At 34.1% G+C, this 20,761-nt stretch overlaps 1 protein-coding gene and 1 long non-coding RNA gene across 3 annotated transcripts in view; one reads left to right on the top strand and one right to left on the bottom strand.

The window, feature by feature from the left end:
• LOC116563835 overlaps positions 1–2,824 on the top strand; it is a 64,365-nt gene extending 61,541 nt beyond the window's left edge. Inside the window, exon 5 of the long non-coding RNA XR_004274594.1 lies at positions 1,018–2,824. This is a non-coding gene — a long non-coding RNA (uncharacterized LOC116563835). The remainder of the gene's footprint in view (positions 1–1,017) is intronic.
• The window catches only part of PTPRQ (protein tyrosine phosphatase receptor type Q), a 240,750-nt gene that overhangs the window by 33,173 nt on the left and 186,816 nt on the right, over positions 1–20,761 (bottom strand). For both annotated transcript variants that reach the window (XM_032296569.1, XM_032296577.1), the window contains 3 exons: positions 15,410–15,509; positions 12,633–12,761; positions 6,796–6,840 (listed from right to left, as the gene is read on the bottom strand). In XM_032296569.1, the coding sequence (XP_032152460.1) occupies positions 6,796–6,840; positions 12,633–12,761; positions 15,410–15,509 (274 nt within the window). The remainder of the gene's footprint in view (positions 1–6,795; positions 6,841–12,632; positions 12,762–15,409; positions 15,510–20,761) is intronic.

Genomic DNA, 20,761 nt, shown 5'->3' with positions numbered 1-20,761 from the left:
AACATAAGGTGGTAGACTAACCCATTACCAAACAGGGCATCTAAGTGACAAAGTAGCAGTGGGTAACAAAGAGTCTTGGTGAATAAGCTTAAGAGTGCCTCACAATATCCTAGAGTGATTTAAAGAAAGCAAGAAAGAATTCCTGACTCTAGATGGATATGGAGATGGCTGAAAGGGATACCAAATGAGAAGAATCCTTGATTTGGGGAAGGGAAAATAGAATGTCTGAATATTGGAGGCTCTGGAAATATCTCTGACATAGTAACATATGCAGTGGGGACTGAAGCAACAATCAATCTTTGTTGAAAATAATTACCCCTCAGCAGAGACCAGCAAGAAAGAAAGACAGCTATGGGCTACAACCATACATACTATCTAGCTCACTTAAGATAACTTGTTGCCCAATGCTCCAATGCTATCTTTTTCTTCAGAGATAGGAAAGAATAGAGGGTTGTTTTGGGCAAATTCTGATTAATTGAACTTAAGATATAAATGACTGAGATGCTTTGATTAGCAAGATCTATTTTCCTGCTACCACATGGACATAGAAACTCTTCAGCTGTGTGGAGATAACTTTCATAACAACAGAAAATAATATTCCACTGTAATTTGTAAAATTTAAGCACACTATATCTGATTTAGTGACAGGCTAGTGGTCCATCTATATAAGGACAATGAGACTGCCATCCTATAGTGGAGAGATTCCTTTTTCCTAGAGGATTAATTAAGCTGGTACTAAAAAAAAGTATTTCTACTGGGTTAACTAGAATCTAAAATAGATGTTAGTTATTTTCATTCTTCAGTTCAGAGTTATGATTAATTGAATAAATTTATATTTTTTGTTTTAAGTCCATGTCTTTTTAGTGAAAAACTCTATCAAAAGTTGCTTTTGTTTCACTATTCGTAATTCGTTTTGCATTTAAAATCTCTCACTAACCATATATATATATTTGCAGAAACACATCATTGCAAATTTATTAAGTGCTGTGAAACTCACATTTTTAAAAGTTCGTACAGACACCATTGGTGCCTGACCCACATCGCCTAAGTACTCAACATTCCCATGCAAGGAGATGGTTTACTACTACAAGCACCTGCCACTCTCCCCAGAGTGTCTCCTGCATGCAGGCTGGAAGCATTGGAGAGTCCCCAGAAACAGCCGTCAATCAATGACTAACCAGAGTTGGTGAATAAACACCTCAGCTCCCTCGCCCCTCAAGAGGGATAATAATGATATGTGTTTTGTGATGTTCACCTAAAGATAGTTTTAAACCATAACTGGCTATATTGGGTTTGGGTGGATATTTGTGAATTCTTGCCTTATTTTAAATCTGATGCCAGTATTGGTTTCAAATACCTGCTCAAACAATTACTAGTTATGTTATCATGTACAACACTTAATTTTTCTGTGCATCAGTGTCCCAGTTTGGAAAATATAGTTTGGTAAATTAAATTCATATATGTAAAAAGATTTCAAGGTCTCTGGCTTTAGTAAGCCATACATAAGTATTGGTTACTATCATTAGTATGATAATTACTATTTCTAGTTTATTTTGTTTAACTCAAGCTGCTCCTATCCATACTGTTCTACAATTGATACTGATATAAGGAAGGGACTTTTTCCATTATTTCCACAAGAACATTCTCTTTATTGTACTCAAAGATGGATAAACTATATTGTGCTAAAATATAGTGGTCATGAATATCTAGATTTTCAATCCAAGTCTGGATTTCTAGTTCTCAATTCAAGATTCCAAACGAATATCTAATACAATGACCATAATAATTCAGTTTTCATATAATTATGTAAAAAATTTCTAACCATGCCTACATTTCTGACATTATTCTTTGTAACTCCCCTTCATACATCCTATGTGCACTCCAGATATTCTCTAGGTATCCCTCCCCCTCAATTTTATACCATTCCAGACATTCTTTCTACAACGGAAATTTTACTTATTCTGTAATACCTGATTCAAATGTTAACTATCCTACTGATCTTACTCTGTTCTTCTAAAAAAAATTACCTTTCTCTGTAAAATCAAATTTCCAAGAACAAATAATCTTCTATGTTATGCTATGACTATATAAGTCCCTGCATTAAGGATACAAGCATTTGGGTTCATATATACTTGAGGGTTGGGGCAGGATTAACACTTGGCTTACTAGATGTCCCTCATAACATTATTCATAGTAAACATTAAATAAATCATGTTAAATATAAAATTGTGGGTGAATGCAGATTAAGATAGACAGAAAGCAAAAGATGAATATTCTGGTTTTATTGTCAGAGAATATCTGAATTGAATACATTTTCCCACTAAATTATTAAGAAACAGAATTCTCAAGAGATCCTAACTCGAAGCTTTAAATATATATAATCAATAGATTCATTAAAAAAAAGCATATGAGTCTAAGCAAAAGCCATATTAGATCATCTAACATTGTAAATTAACAGGTGCACTTTGTTAGGAAGTTAGATAAATGAACAATAAAATTTCTCTTTTCTACTCAAGTAATTGATAAATAGGCACACACTTTAAGAAAAAGAGGTGGAATCTGTTTTGGTTTTATTTTCTTCTGTAACACTCTTTTTTATCTAAACCTAATCATGTTGTGGAATCTGTTCTTCACATTTATGTTTAAATAACATAAGAAATAAGGCTTCTAGTAGTCCAGTTTTTATGTAATTTCTAGTCTGTACTTATGTCACAATCACTTGTGAGTTCAAATCTTGAAATACCTAATCAGGAATGCTCAAATAGAGAAGACATTTTGAGATAAATTACCTATTTCAAATAAAAATTAGATATTTCCTTCTTCATTTTCGTCAGTAGTATACTTATCATTGCTTTGGTTCTTAGCCTCATGTTGTATAGGTGTATTTATCCCTTAGGTATTGGCTGCATTCTAAATTGTATTTTTCTTTGAGGTTTTAAACTTTAATGTTTATATAGAACAAAATATGAATTTGAATAATTTATACAGAGAATTAGAAAAGAAAATGGGACATATTATAAGGAAAATGCACTAACTTATCACTGATGAGGTATAATTAAATTCCTAATGAGAAAAACTGTTTGGTTAAATTAGCATCAAAACCTCACAGAAATTGATGTGCATGAAAATCAGTAACGTATTTCAGTAGTGCTAGTTTCAAATGAAGTGATCCACGGAGCTACTCAAACAAACTCAAATAAAAAATCTTCTATTAACATTTTTAAAACTTTTTAAAAAACTGTTAAATGGAAAACATTTTTAGACTGGTAAGATATTCTCATTCACTTATGAGAGTGAAGGTTACTGTCAGACTATATTCAGTTCATTACTGGATAAATCAATTTGGGAACTGTCCAGATTTCAATAAGATAACTGACTAATTTCCAACAGAAAGGGTTAAACACTTTTTATTACATGAATCTTAACTGTCTTAAATCCTACATATTTTGGTTGAAAAGAGTCTTATTTCACGTCTGGACTCATTTCTTTAAAGCCTATCAAAAACTTAAATTCCACTCAGATTACTCTTGATGGATCTAGAAAGGAAGCATTTATTTATGTTGGCAGTGGTGATTGAAGACCATATTGTCACAGAGACTCAGCTTTCCCTCAAGGTCAATTAGTTGAAATCTACAGGGAATTAAAATACAGTCCTAATAGAGAGCCACAAATGATAGCCTATAGTTGAGCAGCTTCAACCAGCACTGCCAGTGCATGGCACAAACTGAGACCCTTTTTTTTTTCTACTTAACCAGTGATGTTAGGTTAAAAATTTAAAAATCTCAAATTTGTTGATTAATGTAAAAATATGTATTTGTATCCCATAGCATATACTTGCTACTTAGATTAAATTTGTGAATAATCTAGCTCCCTGGTAGATTAAATTTTTGAAGAATCTAGCTCTCTGGTAAAATATAAATATTTCCAAGTTTTGCATGATATTGTGAGTTTTTAGTTTATGTATTTTATCAAGTCACTGATGAATGATAAATTACTTCTACATCTACAATTATGTATCGCTTATCCAAAGCATCTACTTTAATGCTTTTAAAGATGCCTTAGTTTTTGTTATTTCCTATTATTTTTCTTTGTTTGGGGTTTGAAAGTAATCTTCTTTCAAATCCTTCTTTACTCTTTTGCCAAATCATTGATGTTTATGTGGTGCCCAATATAAATTCAATACAAATTTAAAATATCCTAATCCATGGTTGGTACTATACAGCTGATTCTAAAAATTTATAGCTTTATAAGAGAAACATGCCATTTGAACAAGTGAGTAATGGATTTTTTTTTTTTTTTTTGAGACGGAGTCTTGCTTTTGTTGCCCAGGCTGGAGTGCAATGGTACAATATCGGCTCACTGCAAAATCTCTGCCTCCCAGGTTAAGGTGATTTTCCCGCCTCAGCCTCCCGAGTAGCTGGGATTACAGGCACCTGCCACTATGTCCGGCTAATTTTTGTATTTTCAGTAGAGACGGGGTTTCTCCATGTTGGCCTGGCTGATCTCAAACTCCTGACTTCAGGGGACCCACCCACCTCGGCCCCCTGAAGTGCTGGGATTACAGGCATGAGATATCACACCTGGCCATATAATACTTTATAAATCAGGAAAACAATAGTAGATGATATGTATTACTTTCTCAACAAGTCTCCTCATATGTGTAGGACAATTCTGTTTAAAAGGAGCATTAAATTTGAAAGATAGCTCTTTGGAAGCAATGTCTCTTCCTTTCTGATTACACTATTCCCAGTGTCTAAAACAGTGCCTAGCACTTGAGTGATACCCAATTGTTATTTATTTTTATTTAATCAAGATGAAATAACCAAATAACCTTTTAGATGAGAAGTGAATGCAACATTCTTCCCAATGTCAAAGAGCTGAGAGGTATGATCCCCAGTGTGGTAAAAGTTGAGTTTTTCTTATTGCTAAGCTTTTCCACATTAGCACATTTGAAGAGAAGTTCTTGCCAGAAGTCTTCTTTTGTCAACCATATATTCTAAATGAAAACCATGGAATTGTTTAGCTACATCAGGGCAACGGGGTAGAAGTTGTAAATAGAGAGGAGAAAGAGACTGATCAAAGCTGTGTGAAGAGATGAATGGGGTTCTCAGCAAGGATTCAATGAATAGGAGACAGAAGATACTACACCAGCTGAAAAGAAGGCATTACTGCCTATTATTCAGGATGGCAGGTAGGTAATAACATTTCTCTGTTAGATGTTAGAAGCAACCTCAGAAAACTAGAGTTGGAACAAGACAGATATACTTTAAATGGTATGATGTATGTAGAGGTGTTTTATAAAGGTTCTGACTAAAACAAATGATTAAGTTTAGCTCTGTCAGGATAAGGGCTCTGACTGAGCAGGGTACAATTCACTGATTACAGGAAAGAAAATTGGTGTTAGGGTGAGGGTTCTGCAAAAATGAAGGCATTTTTTTCTCTGAGATATTAATGGCATAAAGCAAGACAGTGAAAGAAAGCAGGAAAGGAAGGAAGGAAAGAAGGAAGGAGGAAGGAAGGAAAGGAGAGAGGGGAGGGAAGCAAAGAGGAAGGCAGGGAGGAAGGAGAAAGAGAGAGAGAAGAAGAAGAAATAGGTAAAGGATATTTTATGAAGATGAAGAGAGACATTTAGCAGAGTTGCTCAACCAAATTGCCTCTAAGTCTGGAATGGCCAGGGTTTAACTCTGAGTGCTGGTTGAAATGGATATTCTATGTGTAATGTGATCAATTAAATCTTTAGTTTAACAGTGTCTTACTTAGACAAATGTTTGAATCCCATCAAGCAGGTCCTCTGAAGGAAATGTACTTTCATAAAAGTATCTTAATTCTGTCAATGGGAACTTGATGACTAGTTAATCTGAAGTTAAAACAAGGTTACTTATGATTCCCAAATGCTAAATGTGATTAGAGTAGAAATAATCACTTCCTCTATTTTAATAATGCTGAGTACTATTCATGTTTGACTAGAATATCAGGAGCCTTGGCCCCATTCAGCCCTATAGCTCATGAAGACAGACTCTTCTTTAGTAAAGTGTATGATTTTGAAATCAAATGCCTTTTTAATTCTCTGCCTCCATTAATATTCCTTCATTCACATTCTTTGCCTGAAGAGATTTATTATGTTTGGGGCACTCAATCAGTTACTGGGGTCCCTGCTAGTGCTGATATTCTGCTATGGTACTCTCAGAATGTATCCAAAAATGTTTGTGCCACGATACAGATGGCATTTCTGAGTATCAAGGGAGTGCCTGGCAGCATGCACAGTTGGCTCCCGACTAGACAGTGCAGAAATAAAGTTTCCATGAAATATGCCATTCTGTGTATGCACCAGAGAGTCAGAGAACAAGAAATGTCATTGTTTTGGTCCTTGCAGGTTAACCACCTACAGTTGCAGAAATGAGCTTGTATGAAATGTAAATATAGTCTCCACCCTCCAGATGCAGAACTCAGCTATTGTGTCATGTTAATAACAGAACAAGAAGCCTGTACAGGAATCTAGGTGAAAACTTAATTTGCTATCAATCCTAACACAACATGAGAACACAGCAAATTCTCAGGATATGCACATTATGAGTCAATGTGCATTTTGATAAGATTAACTTTACCATTATCAACAGCATGCAATATTATAAAGGACACATTGTTAGTAGAAAGTATAGCTTTTTGGGGTAGCTTTAGAAAAATAGCACATTAAACAAGAAGATGTTCAATACTGTGTATTTTAAAATATAGAGCACACCACCTGACAAGATTAAAATAATCACAGCAGAGTTCTGCATTATCACAGTAACTTACTGGATGACAAAAATCTCCTTGCGTCTAAAGAAAAATGAAGAATATCTGGAAGTAAAGATTCATTATTTGTTTAGTATACAAACACACTGAATTAGTTTTGATTTTTTATCACAAGAACATGAGCATTAAGTATCTCCAACTTCATTTTACGTATAGAACATGTATTCTGGATTCACAAATTTTTGCCATTGTTTGCAAAGATAGCTTAAGTTTAGAAAAGAAGTAAAATTAATGACCAGGATTTATCAAAACTTAAACACTTAAAAAGTAAACTATTAGAATTGCATATATCAGTCAAAAATTATGAATTCTTATTAAAGCCAAAATAAAAATTGTACTACGAAAAGTTTTCCAGTTTCTGCAAGTTTGAGTCAACATTAAAATGCTATCACTTCTTTACTTCATATTATGAGACAACAAAGAAATTCAACGAATTACCTCTTTCCTTAGACTCATTTTCAACATAGAAAATGCTGCTGAGAAAAAATTCTGTGGGTCTTTTTCTATTTAGGAAAGTTTACATTGATCTTCTCTAGTATGCGTTACACACACACACACACACACACACACACACACACATCTTGATACCTCAGAGAAAGACCTGGGCTAGCTTGTAGCTCTCCTAATTAGGTGTATGACCTTAGATACTTAAGACTGTCCTACCATCATTTTTTAAAAATCCATCTGTAAAATGAGGATAGGAGTACCTACCGCTAAGGGTCGAAAGAGTTACGTGAAATCACTACATGCAGAGTTTAACATATAGTAGTTGCTCATAAACACTAGCCATTATTTTGTTAGCAAACTCTATATTTTAAAGTAGACTGAGATAGTATTCAATTTTACAAATATGAATCACAATAATAACAATACCAAAAGTATCCTGCTTTACAGTTTACAAAGTACATATGTAGAATTTTCTTTTAAGCAGTAAGTTTTCTGAAGACATAACCAAATATTGAATAACAATTTAACATGTATACTTCTAAAGTTATTGAAGAAGGAAAATTATTGAAGAAAGTTTCTCTTAAAATAGAAATTGTTCCAACTCACTAGATTTTTTGCTTTATTTTGTTGTGAATTTTAATTCTATTTGTGATTATTGGATTGGGCTTTGAGGCTTAAAATAATATGCGATTACATTCACTCAACTAAAATAGGCAGGGTAATTAGTATGAAATGGTGTGTAAAATTTTTGAAAAAAAATTGATATCTAGATGAAACTGAGCTTCTGTCAAGTAAGAATATTAGTGATGTTGATTAATGTTGTTTTACTATTCTTTTATGATTTAGTCTATATAGGAGACAAAACCTCCATGACTTAAATGTGGAAAGAAGACAGTAAAAAAAAAAAATGCTTATTTAGCAAATAGCATCTTTAGCTTATGAAAATTCTGTTAGGTTGTTTAATTATAAGTGATGTAACTCTCATGGGAAGGTAATTGTTTTACAGTTAAACTAGTTAAAGACAATCCACAAGGTGAGTCAGTTTCAGTGATCTTAAAGATACAGGTCTGTCTTACCTATGCGTATCTCTGCCTGCTGATCTTGCCTATAAGAGCTTGTAACCTTTCTAACTTCAATAGGCTACGTGGTGGTATTTTGCAGGAGCCATCACAAAATGTTGTTCTCTATGTTTATTAAATAACAAAACCCAAGGATCACTTCCTAATTTGGTAAGTGTGAAACAGATGAGCCCAAAATATTAAATATTCTTTCAAAGAAATATAGTTTTTGTTATCTAAACTTAAACATAAAATGTAAATAATTTTGTGCATAATATAAATATCATTCCAATTGAGAATTTAAAACATTAATTTAGTATATCCCTGAATGTTTTCATGGAATTAAAGAGCAATATATCATTATTTGACTTCTGCTCTCATTTGGGAAGAAATAGTACCGAGAGAAGGCATTTTCAAAAGTTTTGTGAAACAAAGTGGAACATAATTAAATAACAACAGTTTACAAATAAAAAAAATTACACAATGGGCTTTAAAAATGTAAATATACAGGCAGAGAGTATAAAATAATACCTGAAGTACGAAACCACAAATCTTCAAGAGGACTTAGTACCAAGCACCATGTGTGTTTTTTGTTTTACTTTTGCTTACTAGGTAACTTCCTAAATTTAATATTTTAATTATCGATCATTATTTATTGATTATTTAATTTAATTATCAATATATTAATTATTGATTAGTTATTTGCCAAGTTGGAATAAAAAGGACATGTCTAAGAATCAAGTAGAGAAAGCATAGAGAACATATGTTAGCTGGGTAGTTGTTGTTTTTTGTTTGTTTGTTTGTTTTTTAACATGGAGTTTTGTTTTTGTTGCCCAGACTGGAGTGCAATGGTGTGATCTTGGCTCACTGCAACCTCCCACCTTCTGGGTTCAAGTGATTCTCCTGCCTCATCCTCCTGAGTAGCTGGGATTATAGGCATGTGCCACCACACCTGGCTAATTTTTGCATTTTTAATAGAGATGGTGTTTCACCATGTTGGCCAGGCTGGTCTTGAACTCCTAACCTCAGGTAATTCACCCACCGAGGTCTCCAAAAGTGCTGAGATTACAGGCATGAGCCACGTGCCTGGCCTATTAGCTGAGTAGATTTAAGAGAAATTATGGCAGTTCTTTCCTGCAGATAACAAAGACATATGGTGGAAGCCTGCCGACAATTTTGGGAACTAACTCAAACTTCTTGATTCTCACTCCTAGAATCTACCATCAGTTCCCTGTTTAACTTTTAATGGATTTAGATATTCAAACACCTCAAAACAGATGAAGAGCTTTAGAACTTCACCAAATGACAGAACCCAATCACATATACATGCAGCTACTTATAGGATCATTAATTTTTCTAGTTTTACTGTCTAATGTTTTAGTGGCTTTATTAACATAAAAATATTGCATAAATAGTAAAGCTGGGCACAGAACTGAAGAATTGATACCCAAATCACTTAATTGTTATTTTAATGCATGTCTGGTAAGAAATCCAGCAAAGCATGTTGTTATGTGACACTGGAATTACAAACAATTGTGAATACCAGAAACACAACAAAGAAGTGAAAAAGTGAAAAGCATGGAAACTAGCATTTCCAATTTTGCTATTATTAGGGGTAATATATAATAATTCTCTGTGTGTAACAAAATAAAGATATTTGAAACATTATTACACTTTTAAACTCTTTTACAAATAATGCAATATGTAAATAAACAAACATAGAAGTAGAAAAATAAATAATGAGGAGTGAAAGTCAAATAAAGTAGACCCTGAATTATAAACAACCAACAGTTATCTTTACATTCCTTGCCCACCTTTTCCATAATCTGAAACTTTCTGTAGCTGCCATCACAGTCATTGCTAAAAAAACCAAAAACCAAAACCCCCCCAAAAAAAAACTTTTTTTTTTTTGAGATAGTCTTGTTCTGTCACCCAGGCTGGAGTGCAGTGGCACATCTCAGCTCACTGCAACCTCCACTTCTCTGGTTCAAGCGATTCTTCTACTTTAGCCTCCTGAGTAGCTGGGACTATAGATGCATGCTACAATGCCAGCCTAATTTTATATTTTTAATAGAGATGGGATATCACCATGTTAGCCAGGTTGGTTTCAAACTCCTGACCTCAGGTTATACACCCTGCTTGGCCTCCCAAAGTGCTGGGATTGCAGGCGTGAGCCACCACACCCAGCCTTTTCTAATTTTTTATAATGGCTGTATTTAGTATTCCGAAGTAGTGAAAGGGACAAGCTGTGAAAATACCTAGTGCTTAGGGGATTGAATCTCACCACAGTCTGCCTAGAATGTAACCTCTTTGATAAATAATACTTTTTCCATTATTGTCTGTTTAAAAACATGACACAATAAACAGCTTTTTCACTTTATTATATTTCCTGGATATATACTTATTAAGGACTTTTCAGGGGTAACTAAGTATTTTTTTTAACAAAATGAAAATGTCCTACCAGTGTTGGGGATGGGGTTGGTCTTAGAAGTTTACATTTTAGTATGAACAGATTCAACGATATTGTTCAAATAGCTAAAATTAATTGCACTGAGAAATTTGAATTTTATCTCTTGTGCATTGTCAGGTATAGAAGAAAGGGACGAGCCACACAGGCCTGAGGAGGGGCACAAGGAACTGAGAATGGTGTGCAGAAAGGAGGCTGGGAGGATACCATTACAATTCATTTGGCCCATAGGGGGAAAGGAGGAGAAACTTTCTTCGATGATGCAGAATGATTCCTTAAGGATTGAGACACAGTCTAGTAGTAGCAGTGCTTGTGTTCCTATGATACGGCTTTACTTAGGTGAGTTACACTGGGTAATACATAATATTTCCTTTCTTTTTTTTTTTGAGACAAAGTCTCGCTCTGTCATCCAGGCTGGAGTACAACGGCATGATCTTGGCTCACTGCAATCTCAGCCTTTCTGGTTCAAGCCATTCTCCTGCCTCAGCCTCCTGAGTAGTTGGGATTACAAGCGCCCACCACTGCGCCCAGCTTATTTTTGTATTTTTAGTAGCGACGGGGTTTTGCCATGTTGGCCAGGCTGGTTTTGACCTCAGGCGATCTGCCCGCCTTGGCCTCCCAAAGTGCTGGGAATGCAGGTGTGAGCCACCACACCTGGCCAATATTTCTTATATAGAAAACTATTTTCTTGGGTAATTTACATCATCTGACACTTAAATCTTTGGAGTACTATCCATTTGTGGACAGGACCACTGTACTAGAACATGAAGATCAACATCCAAATGTTTAAAAAGTCAGTTTTCATATCCAAGAAAGCACATTTCCCTGAAATTTAGTGATAACATTGAATAACCTTCATTTTGTAGCATTTGGAAGGACCTTACTTATCAAATGACACTTCCCTCTATAGCACGTATTAGATATTTTTAGATAGGCTGGAAATATACTTGCAAAGTCCATCTATTAGAAAAAGTCCAACTTTAATAAGTGACAACTAAAATGAATAATTATTTTTGAGTCCAAGACCTTTGATGCTGTATTTTCAAAATTAATATTAAAAAAAAATGTAACAGGGCTGTGCAAGTACCTGGTAACAATTAGTTTGTGCTTATAAGCAGTACATATTATTGAATTGTATAAAAACATAAACTTGCTAAAATAGCCTACTGGTAGTTTTTGTTAAGAATTTGATGAATTATCTTAATAGACAAAGTTTTATAATGTGCCAACATTTTGAATAATTTATACTTTTAAAAGAATTTATAATTATTTTTCTTAAAAATTATGTACTTTATTTCTAATAGGTAACAACGAAACATACTTAGCACACGTTTTAACTTTTCCTTCTGAAGGTAACTTTTTACTTTATATTTAATTTTTAAATACAAAGCAATTTAAAAATATATACAACTTAGACTTTTATGTAATTTTATACTAAAATAGTTATAAAAGGTTTTTATAAAAATAGACATAAATTATCAAGTAATTATAAATTTAATTAAGTTAAACCTGTGATTGAAAATGTGGACACTTCCAGAAAAGTTAAATGTAAAAATCTATCATATGAAATGAATTATTCAACATAATGTCAAAGGTTTAATGTGGGAAAATATTTGTCTCAGGGAAATAATCCTGGCTGAACATTATAGCCCGAAGTTCATATTTAACTCAAAATATTAGGAAGATTAAGTGATTCTCCGAACACCAGTGAGAAGTGTGTAGAAGACGGAGGTCACTCTTTGAAAGAAGATCTCTGTGACCTGTGTAAATTGGAGCCCCACAAACACTTCCAACAAGCATAGATCAGAATAGGGTCATGGCTTCAGGCCCTCTGGACCACAGTTCACCCAGAGGAGTGTGCTCACCGCGTTAATCTCTCGTCCTTCAGTTCCAGGTCTGCCACTGTAATGAGCTGATCCAGCTTGAATTTAGTGTCAATAATTTCTGCGTCTCGAGGAGAGTATGTACCACCTTCTTTCTGCTTCTGTCGAATTCTAAAAAGATTGCAGTAAAGTCCAAGAAGGGAGTGTCATAGAAAGCATATAAAATTAGGTTTAGCTTTCAAGTAAAGACATTTAGACAAATAATTTCTTGGTTAAAATCACCTCTCTGAATATGTTGCAAATTTACAGCTACTCAAATTCTTTTTCTTGTTTTAATTCCATCGAACTTATTGTACTTTCCTTTTTTAATAAGTTATTGGGATGAAGTTCCAAATTCCATAAGAATTAGTTGATAGAAGGCCTGGGCCATAGGTACATTTAAAATGTAGAACCAAGAAGACTTATGCTGTGATCTTGTTTCTCTTCTCTCTAGCTATCTCACTGATTTGTCACATAAAGGAAATATGCCAAAGTGAAAATAGTTCAGTGCTATCAATACTAGTGCTAAAAGATAATGCACCATTGTTTTCACATATATGAAAATTTTTACATGCATGAAAATACGTAAAAATTGTTTTCAAACTATCATTAAATTTTTTAAAAATATTGTGAGTAGATATTATCTTTACAATCAGAAAACTCAGGTTCAAAATAAAAGTCACATGAATCTGAGAATCAAATCAGATTCTTTTCATCTTAAGCCCTTTACATGCTTATTTCTCCATGACACAATAGGGTATATTACAAAGTAATGTTTAGTTATTCTTTCACATTTCAAATATTTAGTATTTCTCGAGAGCTGGGTATCAAGGATGATATAGAAAGTATAAAACATGTTCCCTACCCTCAAGGACATTACAATTTAGTTGAGAGGCAAGATTTAAATGCAGAAAAAGCATAAACAAGAGAAAAACGATTCAAATTACAAATCATAACACAGTGCCTGATTGGTTACATAAGTTATAGTTATTATTATTTAGAGGAAGTAAAGAAGTAGAATTTGACTTGGATGCTCCAGGATAAGAAGGAGGAGGAAGCACATTTCAGGTTGACTGAACAAAAGCAGAATGTATAAAAAGCCCAAGGAATGTTCAGGTGAGAACAGATCCCTTTAGCTAGTATGTAGGACAGTTGTAGGGAATAAGGAGGACCATTTCCTGCTTACATAAGGAGCTCATCTTGTAGAGAAATGAGAGGTCAGAGAAGATTTTAGAGCAGGGAAATTATATAAATGTGGCCAGTGCATACTTCTTAGGGAAAAGGACCATATTTCATACAGTATAGCATTCAAAGTACCTAGAATAATGACTCTTTTACTGTATTCTGCCTAAATCTTGAACAGTATGTGGGTATAGAGAAAATATATTTTTTCAAGAGCCTTTCAAACAATCTATTAAAATGATGCTTTACGGGAGTCAAGATGAAACATGATACATGGCATTTAGAATACAGAACTACATTCTTCAGTTGAAATAAAAATGGTCTATCGAACTATTTAGGAAATTGGTAGAAGGGTTATCTTTACAAACGTAAGGTCCCTTTAACTTGGCAATCTGACTTATAAAGCTAGATTTTGAGGTCAGGAAGTAAGATTTCCGATGAGGTCCTATAAATAATAAGGGAATTAGGATGCTGATGCTGATGCTGAGAATGGAAAGATGTAGTTGGAAAATTCAGCACAGACATGTTCATAAAGTAAGCATAAGAAGGGGGTCTACTATATAAGGAAACTGGACATTTTACAAGTGTTGTTCTCATTGTAAAAAGATTTCTTTCTGTATAAACTTTAATATTTAGACCTGATTGAGATATTTTAAATTAAACCTATCAGAGTTATAAATTACTTTAAAAGACAGATGGCCTGAAAGCTTCTGCTTTTGTGTTTTCACTTTATTGTCTTTCATTATCTCCAAACCTCATCTTTTTTGCCCTGCTCTTTGATTTTGGAGCTGGAACCTATATTTCTCCTTTGCCAGCGGGCAGAATGTTAGGCTTTGTCAATAGAGGTCACTAGAGTGACCATGTGAGGCAGAGGAAGAGGAAAACCCTGCCCTTTTGGGATCCAGTCCTGCATTATTGTTACTCATTGAGAGTCCAGCAATTCACCTGGATGAGCTCTTGTTGCCTCTGAAGGGAACGTTCTGCCCATTCCATTGGTGAATGATTCCAAGTAGTACCAGCTCACCTACACCATTCAGCAAGAATGGGATGCTTTTATTACCAATTCCAGGCTGCCTACCATCTAATAAAGATGGGTAGCTTCTACGGAACAGCTCTAGCTCCTTGCCTCTGTCATATTTCTTTGCTAACTGATAGGTGATAGGTTGCATGTGCTCGCAGTAGTGATTCCATGTAAATCTTGGGAGACAACTTATTTCAGTTCTTAGTTCCTTTACTGTCCTCTCTCCTTCAAATTAAAGCAAGTAGCTGCTTTGTTGTGCTTGCTACTTCTGGACTCTTAGATTTCTCTTTTACTCTGTTTAGTAGTTAGCCATTTCTCTAGTTAACAATTCTTTAAATTAAATGTCTTCTGTTCAAATGGCAGGGTTTCTTTCTTTTTTATGGCTAGATTTAGTCAATCCACAATGCACATACACTTTAAAGTATCATATTGTACATGATAAATACATTTTTATCTGTCTATTAAAAATATAAAAAGTAAAGTGTTTCCCATTCAAGTAACTGCTGCGGCTTCTGTCTCCTGTGACTGATATAATGCCCATAAAGCATCCTGGAATGTAAGCACAAATAAGTCTTACCTTGCAAACGCAAAAATAGCTGTTCCAAGAAGAATTATTGAAAGAATACACAAAGTGACGGAGAGAATGATCTCTACAGTTCTTTCTGAAAGTCCTTCCCCTAGAAAAGAGGGATAACATGATAATTAAATATTAGGATGGAATACTATTTTGGATCCCAAACTACCAAAAAAAAATTTCTTGGCATAAGAAAATATTCTTTGCTGAAGAATACTAGTAAAATGTAGCAACTTATTTGTTCCTCCTCTCTATTTTTTAAGTTTAGAGCTCAGTCCTAAGTCCTCTTGTTTTTTTTAATTTAAATTCACTCTCTGTGTGAGCTCATCTAGCCTCACAGTTTTAATTTCATCTATATCATGATGACTACTTAGATTTTATCTACCAAACTTCAGACTTATATATCTAACTGCCTACTAGACATCTTTATTTGGAAGTATGCTTAAAATGTTAAAATCGGTATGTCCAAAATTGAATGTGTACACTTCCCTCCTTTCAACTGTATCCTTCCACTTCTCAGTTGATGGACAGTTCCTTGCTCTAGCTGCTAAGACCAAAAACCCTGGAGTCATCTTTGACTCTTTCTTTCGTAGAACACACCCAAAACACATGAGGAAATTCCATAGGCTCTATCTTCAACATATTTGTAGTTTTCACCGAAGAAACCAGGGAACCTTAGAAAGATGGTAATTCCAAAGTGGGAGTAAGGAACAAAACAAATTCAAGACATATAATGGTGCTAGATATCTAGGAAGCTAACAAAAGGCTACTGGTATAAAAGAAACAAATGATCCTACTGAAGGGGTCCTACTGGCCAAAGAGGGAAGAATGTAAGCCTTACATTGAATAAAAATAGAAATTGATTGAAAATAACAAATAATATTATTTAATAAAATAAAATAACAAGAGTGCTGATTTTTTTTTTTTAACTTTTGTCTTAGATTTGGAGGCCACATGTGAATGTTGGTTACATAGATGAACTCGTGTCATGGGGGTTTGCTGCACAGGTTACTGCATCACCCAGGTATCATGCCTAGTACCCAAGAGCTAAAAAATACTAATTTGTAAACACTGGCTATAACTAGACCATCTCCTTGGTGTCAATATTCATAATTAATTTGTAATTGAAATGTATATTTTTCTGGCTTTCTTATACTAACTATATTTCATGAATTTTTAAAAACAGCCCTAGTCAAGGAAATAAAGATCGTTATTAGAAGAGAATTTTGTTGAATAAATGTTAAAGGAGTGATAAAATTAGAAATTAATAATTGGTATTTCTAGTGAAATAGTTGATTCAGGTAACAAACATAAATGTATTCTAAAATGATTAGGAGGAAGGTTAATCGGAATTTGGACATTTGCAGGATGACAAAATACCACTCTGTAGATTATTTGCTGGTTATAAGTGGTAAAAACCAACTTTCCACTGAAGGATCATACTGTTGCTGCTGCCACCAAGCCTACTGATCAATCTTAGCATCATGTGTAACAATCAGATATTCAACACTTCCTGATGGAGGGTATTGTGATCTAGTCAGCAAGACCTATAAAGTACTTCTGACAAAAATGTTGACCTTGAATACTCAAACCTCTAGATCTTATTTCTAATCTATAAGAAAGTGGTGGAAAGAAAAAAAAAAAAAAAAACTAAAGGACATCAAGAGAAAGCATTCAGACAGATCCAGAATATGGGGCTGCCTACATGACAACTTATCTGATTGCTTCAGTGAGTCTATGGCATGGGGGAAAAGAAACAGAACTATCAAAGATAATGTGTAAATGCTTATTTGGATGCTGATTCAAATAAATTAACTATAAAAAATCAAATGGTGATCTGAAAACATATATACAAGTAGCTTAAATAATATCAATAACTTATTGTTAAGTTTAACTGCAACGATATAATAAAAACATACTTATTAGAGAAATATACTAAAGTATTTAGGGGTGGAATATGCTTCCTGTTATATTTTACTTCAGAAATAAGTGAACAAATGCCTAAATAAAACAAATTTCACTGAAAAAAGTATTACAGTCAAGTGACAAACTAGGTTATCTATCTGTAAAATAGGCAAGTATTAATGCTTCATCTTTTTGTCCTGTATTGGTACAAATAAAATATTACCAACATGAACAGGTTCCTGTGGCTATCCTGCAGGGTGGATTTGAATAAATACTGAATTTAAAACAGTTATCAACACTTGATGGTCTGCTAGAATCTCCAGCTAAATTAAAAAAAATGGGAAAACAGCATGTATCACATAAAGTATTTTAGATACACTTTTTATACATTAAAATATAAATTGTTTGATTTATGAATTTTTACATGGTGACTCTAATTGAATATACTTGGGAAATGAGGCATGAAGATGAATAAAGGATCCTCTTTATCAGGTAATAATGAATCACTGGGCCTTAGAACACTGGGAAAAAAACATTCTCATAGACCACACAAAATTTTTTTTTTCAGATTAGATTACCATTTCAAAGCACTGGCCAAGTGAGGAAGTGACATATAATATATTAATAAACAATATGTAATCCTTTGGGCACATGAATTACAAAAGTGTCACTAAGAGAGGACAAAATGTTCCCTGATTATCAAGTACGCTTTCTGATTCACTGCTATGCTTGGACACACAGAGCATTCACAGTACAGAATGAAATCACTTCTCCAAATCCTTTATTAGAAAATGGAATCCTTTTACTTAAAAATATAAACATGATTCTTTTTGTAATAGGCACAGTCATTTCTGACTAGACTTAAATTCTGTGACAAATCATGTTAAATTGTTCTGTTTGCATGATAAATTGTACTACTATAATTTGGCAAATCATAATCATAAAGCACTAATTTTTCATAAGTATCACCTTCTGGCTGAAGTCATCATTATTTAAATTCAGCATATGTATCCAATTTTTAAAATCTGTTTTTAAGCCTATTCTCTAAGAAGAAGCTCAAATTCAATGAGATATAAAGCTCATAGTACAATTCCTGGCTCCTGATATAGGTGCATATAAAATGGAGAATCTTTTCTTCCTTCCTCTCTTCCTTCTTTCTCCTCCTCTTTCTTCTTCTTCTTATTATTATTACAAAAAATCAGTTCTTATAACAGGACTAAAGAATAGGGGGCTCATCTTCTCTTTTGGCCCAGTGCTAGTCACCTGGGATACTCAAACACTGCACAAAGAATTTACAAAAAGTTGCTCGATTTCATAATTCAAGAAATAAAATTAGGAGGAATAAATGATAAGTATTTGAGGTGATGGATTTGTTAATTAACTTGGTTTAATCATTGCACATGGTATATATACATCATGGCATCACTCTGTTCCCCATAAATATATACATGTATAATTTGTCAACAGTCAATAAAATTTTAAACATATAGATTAAAACACCCTATTGGGATGAACGTCATTTTCATCCACATAGACAGGCAAAAATTTAAAAGTAGCTAGTAAAGTGCTTACCAGGGTGTAAGAAAAGGTCACATTATTCAGTGTTAAAAAAATAAAAAGAAACGATATCTTTGCACACAAAAACAACACATGCTCATCTGTGAATGCTAACCTCAAAGGCCAAGACAAAAGTGTGAGAAAAGAGAGCAGCTAGAAATAATTAAAAATATCAAGAAGAGAAAATGGTATAGCAAAGATAGGAAGTACGTGGGAGCAGAAACATCACCCATGGTAACAAACTGGGAGCTACTTGGGTACTTAGTGATTTGCAGGCAGTGTGTGCAATGGTTACAAGTACAGCACTGACTGCGGTCACGCTGCCTGGGTCTGAAGGCAGGTTCTATCACCACATTTGGGATGGTTAAAAACCTTGATCAAGTTGCTAAAAAAATACAATGCTTCAAATTTCTTACCTAGAAATTGGGGACATGCAAATAGGAGATAGTGTTACAGAGTTGCTGTGAAGATGCATGAGTTGATATGTAAAACCCCTTCAAGGCTTGGTAAATAAACAATGACAGGTATATTTATTAATAAACATTTCATATTCATTCATCCATTTATTATCTGGTATAATCTCCTAGTTAGCTTCTGAAGTGGGTATTAATATTCTCATTTTAGAAATAAGATTTCAGAACTTAAAAATAATTTGTTAAGTAACTATCCCACAATCTCATAAATTCGATATATACTAAGACTGCCTGAAAATATCTGTCTTGACTACAGAGTCTGTGAGGTTCACTACCACATTATCAGTCTCTTTATAAAATACAATGTTCCTCTGTTCCTCTGGTGACTTCGGAAAAGTAATCCTTTGGATGGAAAAGATGTATAGCAACTCCCTATTTCTGAATCTATGTGAGCACATTGGAACTTTTCATTGTTAGCATAGTAATGAAATGAGAAGTATTATGACAAAAGAAAACAATCACAGGGTGCCTTTGCCATGAGGTTTAAGGTTTCATCGTGTTCAGCTTTAATGAGAGCCCTGTAAGGTACAGAAACGGGTGTCTGGTTTTCAAATCACAGGATTCCTCTATAATTAAACCTTGTAATCAAAACATTGCCTACAAGCACTTTCCATAAACTGAAGCACCCAACGAGGATTTTTTCAAAAAGTTTAAGGTTTCTTGTGAATTTTGTTAATAAAAATGCCAATACTCAATCTTGAGTAAAAACAAAATCAAATAAGTTTAAGTATTTATTTAAGATTAAAATAATGCATATGTTATCTTCCCTGTTTACCCCTACAGGCCATAAAGGTTTCTTTAAATGCAAACTGCTCTTCCACAGACTCATACTTATTCATCCAGTGAAGCTCTACTGAGCCCTCTCTCACTAAACTTAAACATTTCTATCAGTCTATGGTGATTCTTTTGCCCCTAGTTTTAAACTACAAATAATAACATCTCTGAGAGGCAAAATTGCTATCACAATGGTCTGTGGAAACACAGCCTTGCAAACGCTCTTAAATCCTAAAGCTTCAACAGATAGGCAACTCCACTTAGTGCTCACTGCCTGTGGTGTGCAAAATGCCAGTGAATGAATGCTTATCCCCTGGTGGGTGGATGACCTTCAAGGGACCTAGACTTCTCTCTGTAGTCTGGGATTACATACACACATATGTCTTCAGCAGGCTTGCTAGGAATGTTTGAGTCCCTAGCCTGCTGCAAATGATTCATATATCCCAGCACATGACATATTTGAGAGAGAAAAAAGGACTCAATCACCCTTTGTCATCTTCTGATGACACCAGGAGTATTATATGAATGCACTTTATTATTTGCCTGCCTTCATCCTCACAGCCATGAAACCATTCTTGCACTGACCATTGCAGAATTGGTCAACTTCTTTCTGAGTTCCTCTAGAGTTTCTTTCTTGGCAATGTTC

The sequence above is a fragment of the Sapajus apella genome, unplaced genomic scaffold (genome assembly GCF_009761245.1).
Source record: "Sapajus apella isolate SASKATOON/1434 unplaced genomic scaffold, GSC_monkey_1.0 scaffold2, whole genome shotgun sequence".
NCBI lineage: Eukaryota > Metazoa > Chordata > Mammalia > Primates > Cebidae > Sapajus > Sapajus apella.
The sequence above is the reverse complement of the archived record's forward strand: the minus strand, read 5'-3'. Positions and strand labels throughout refer to the sequence as shown.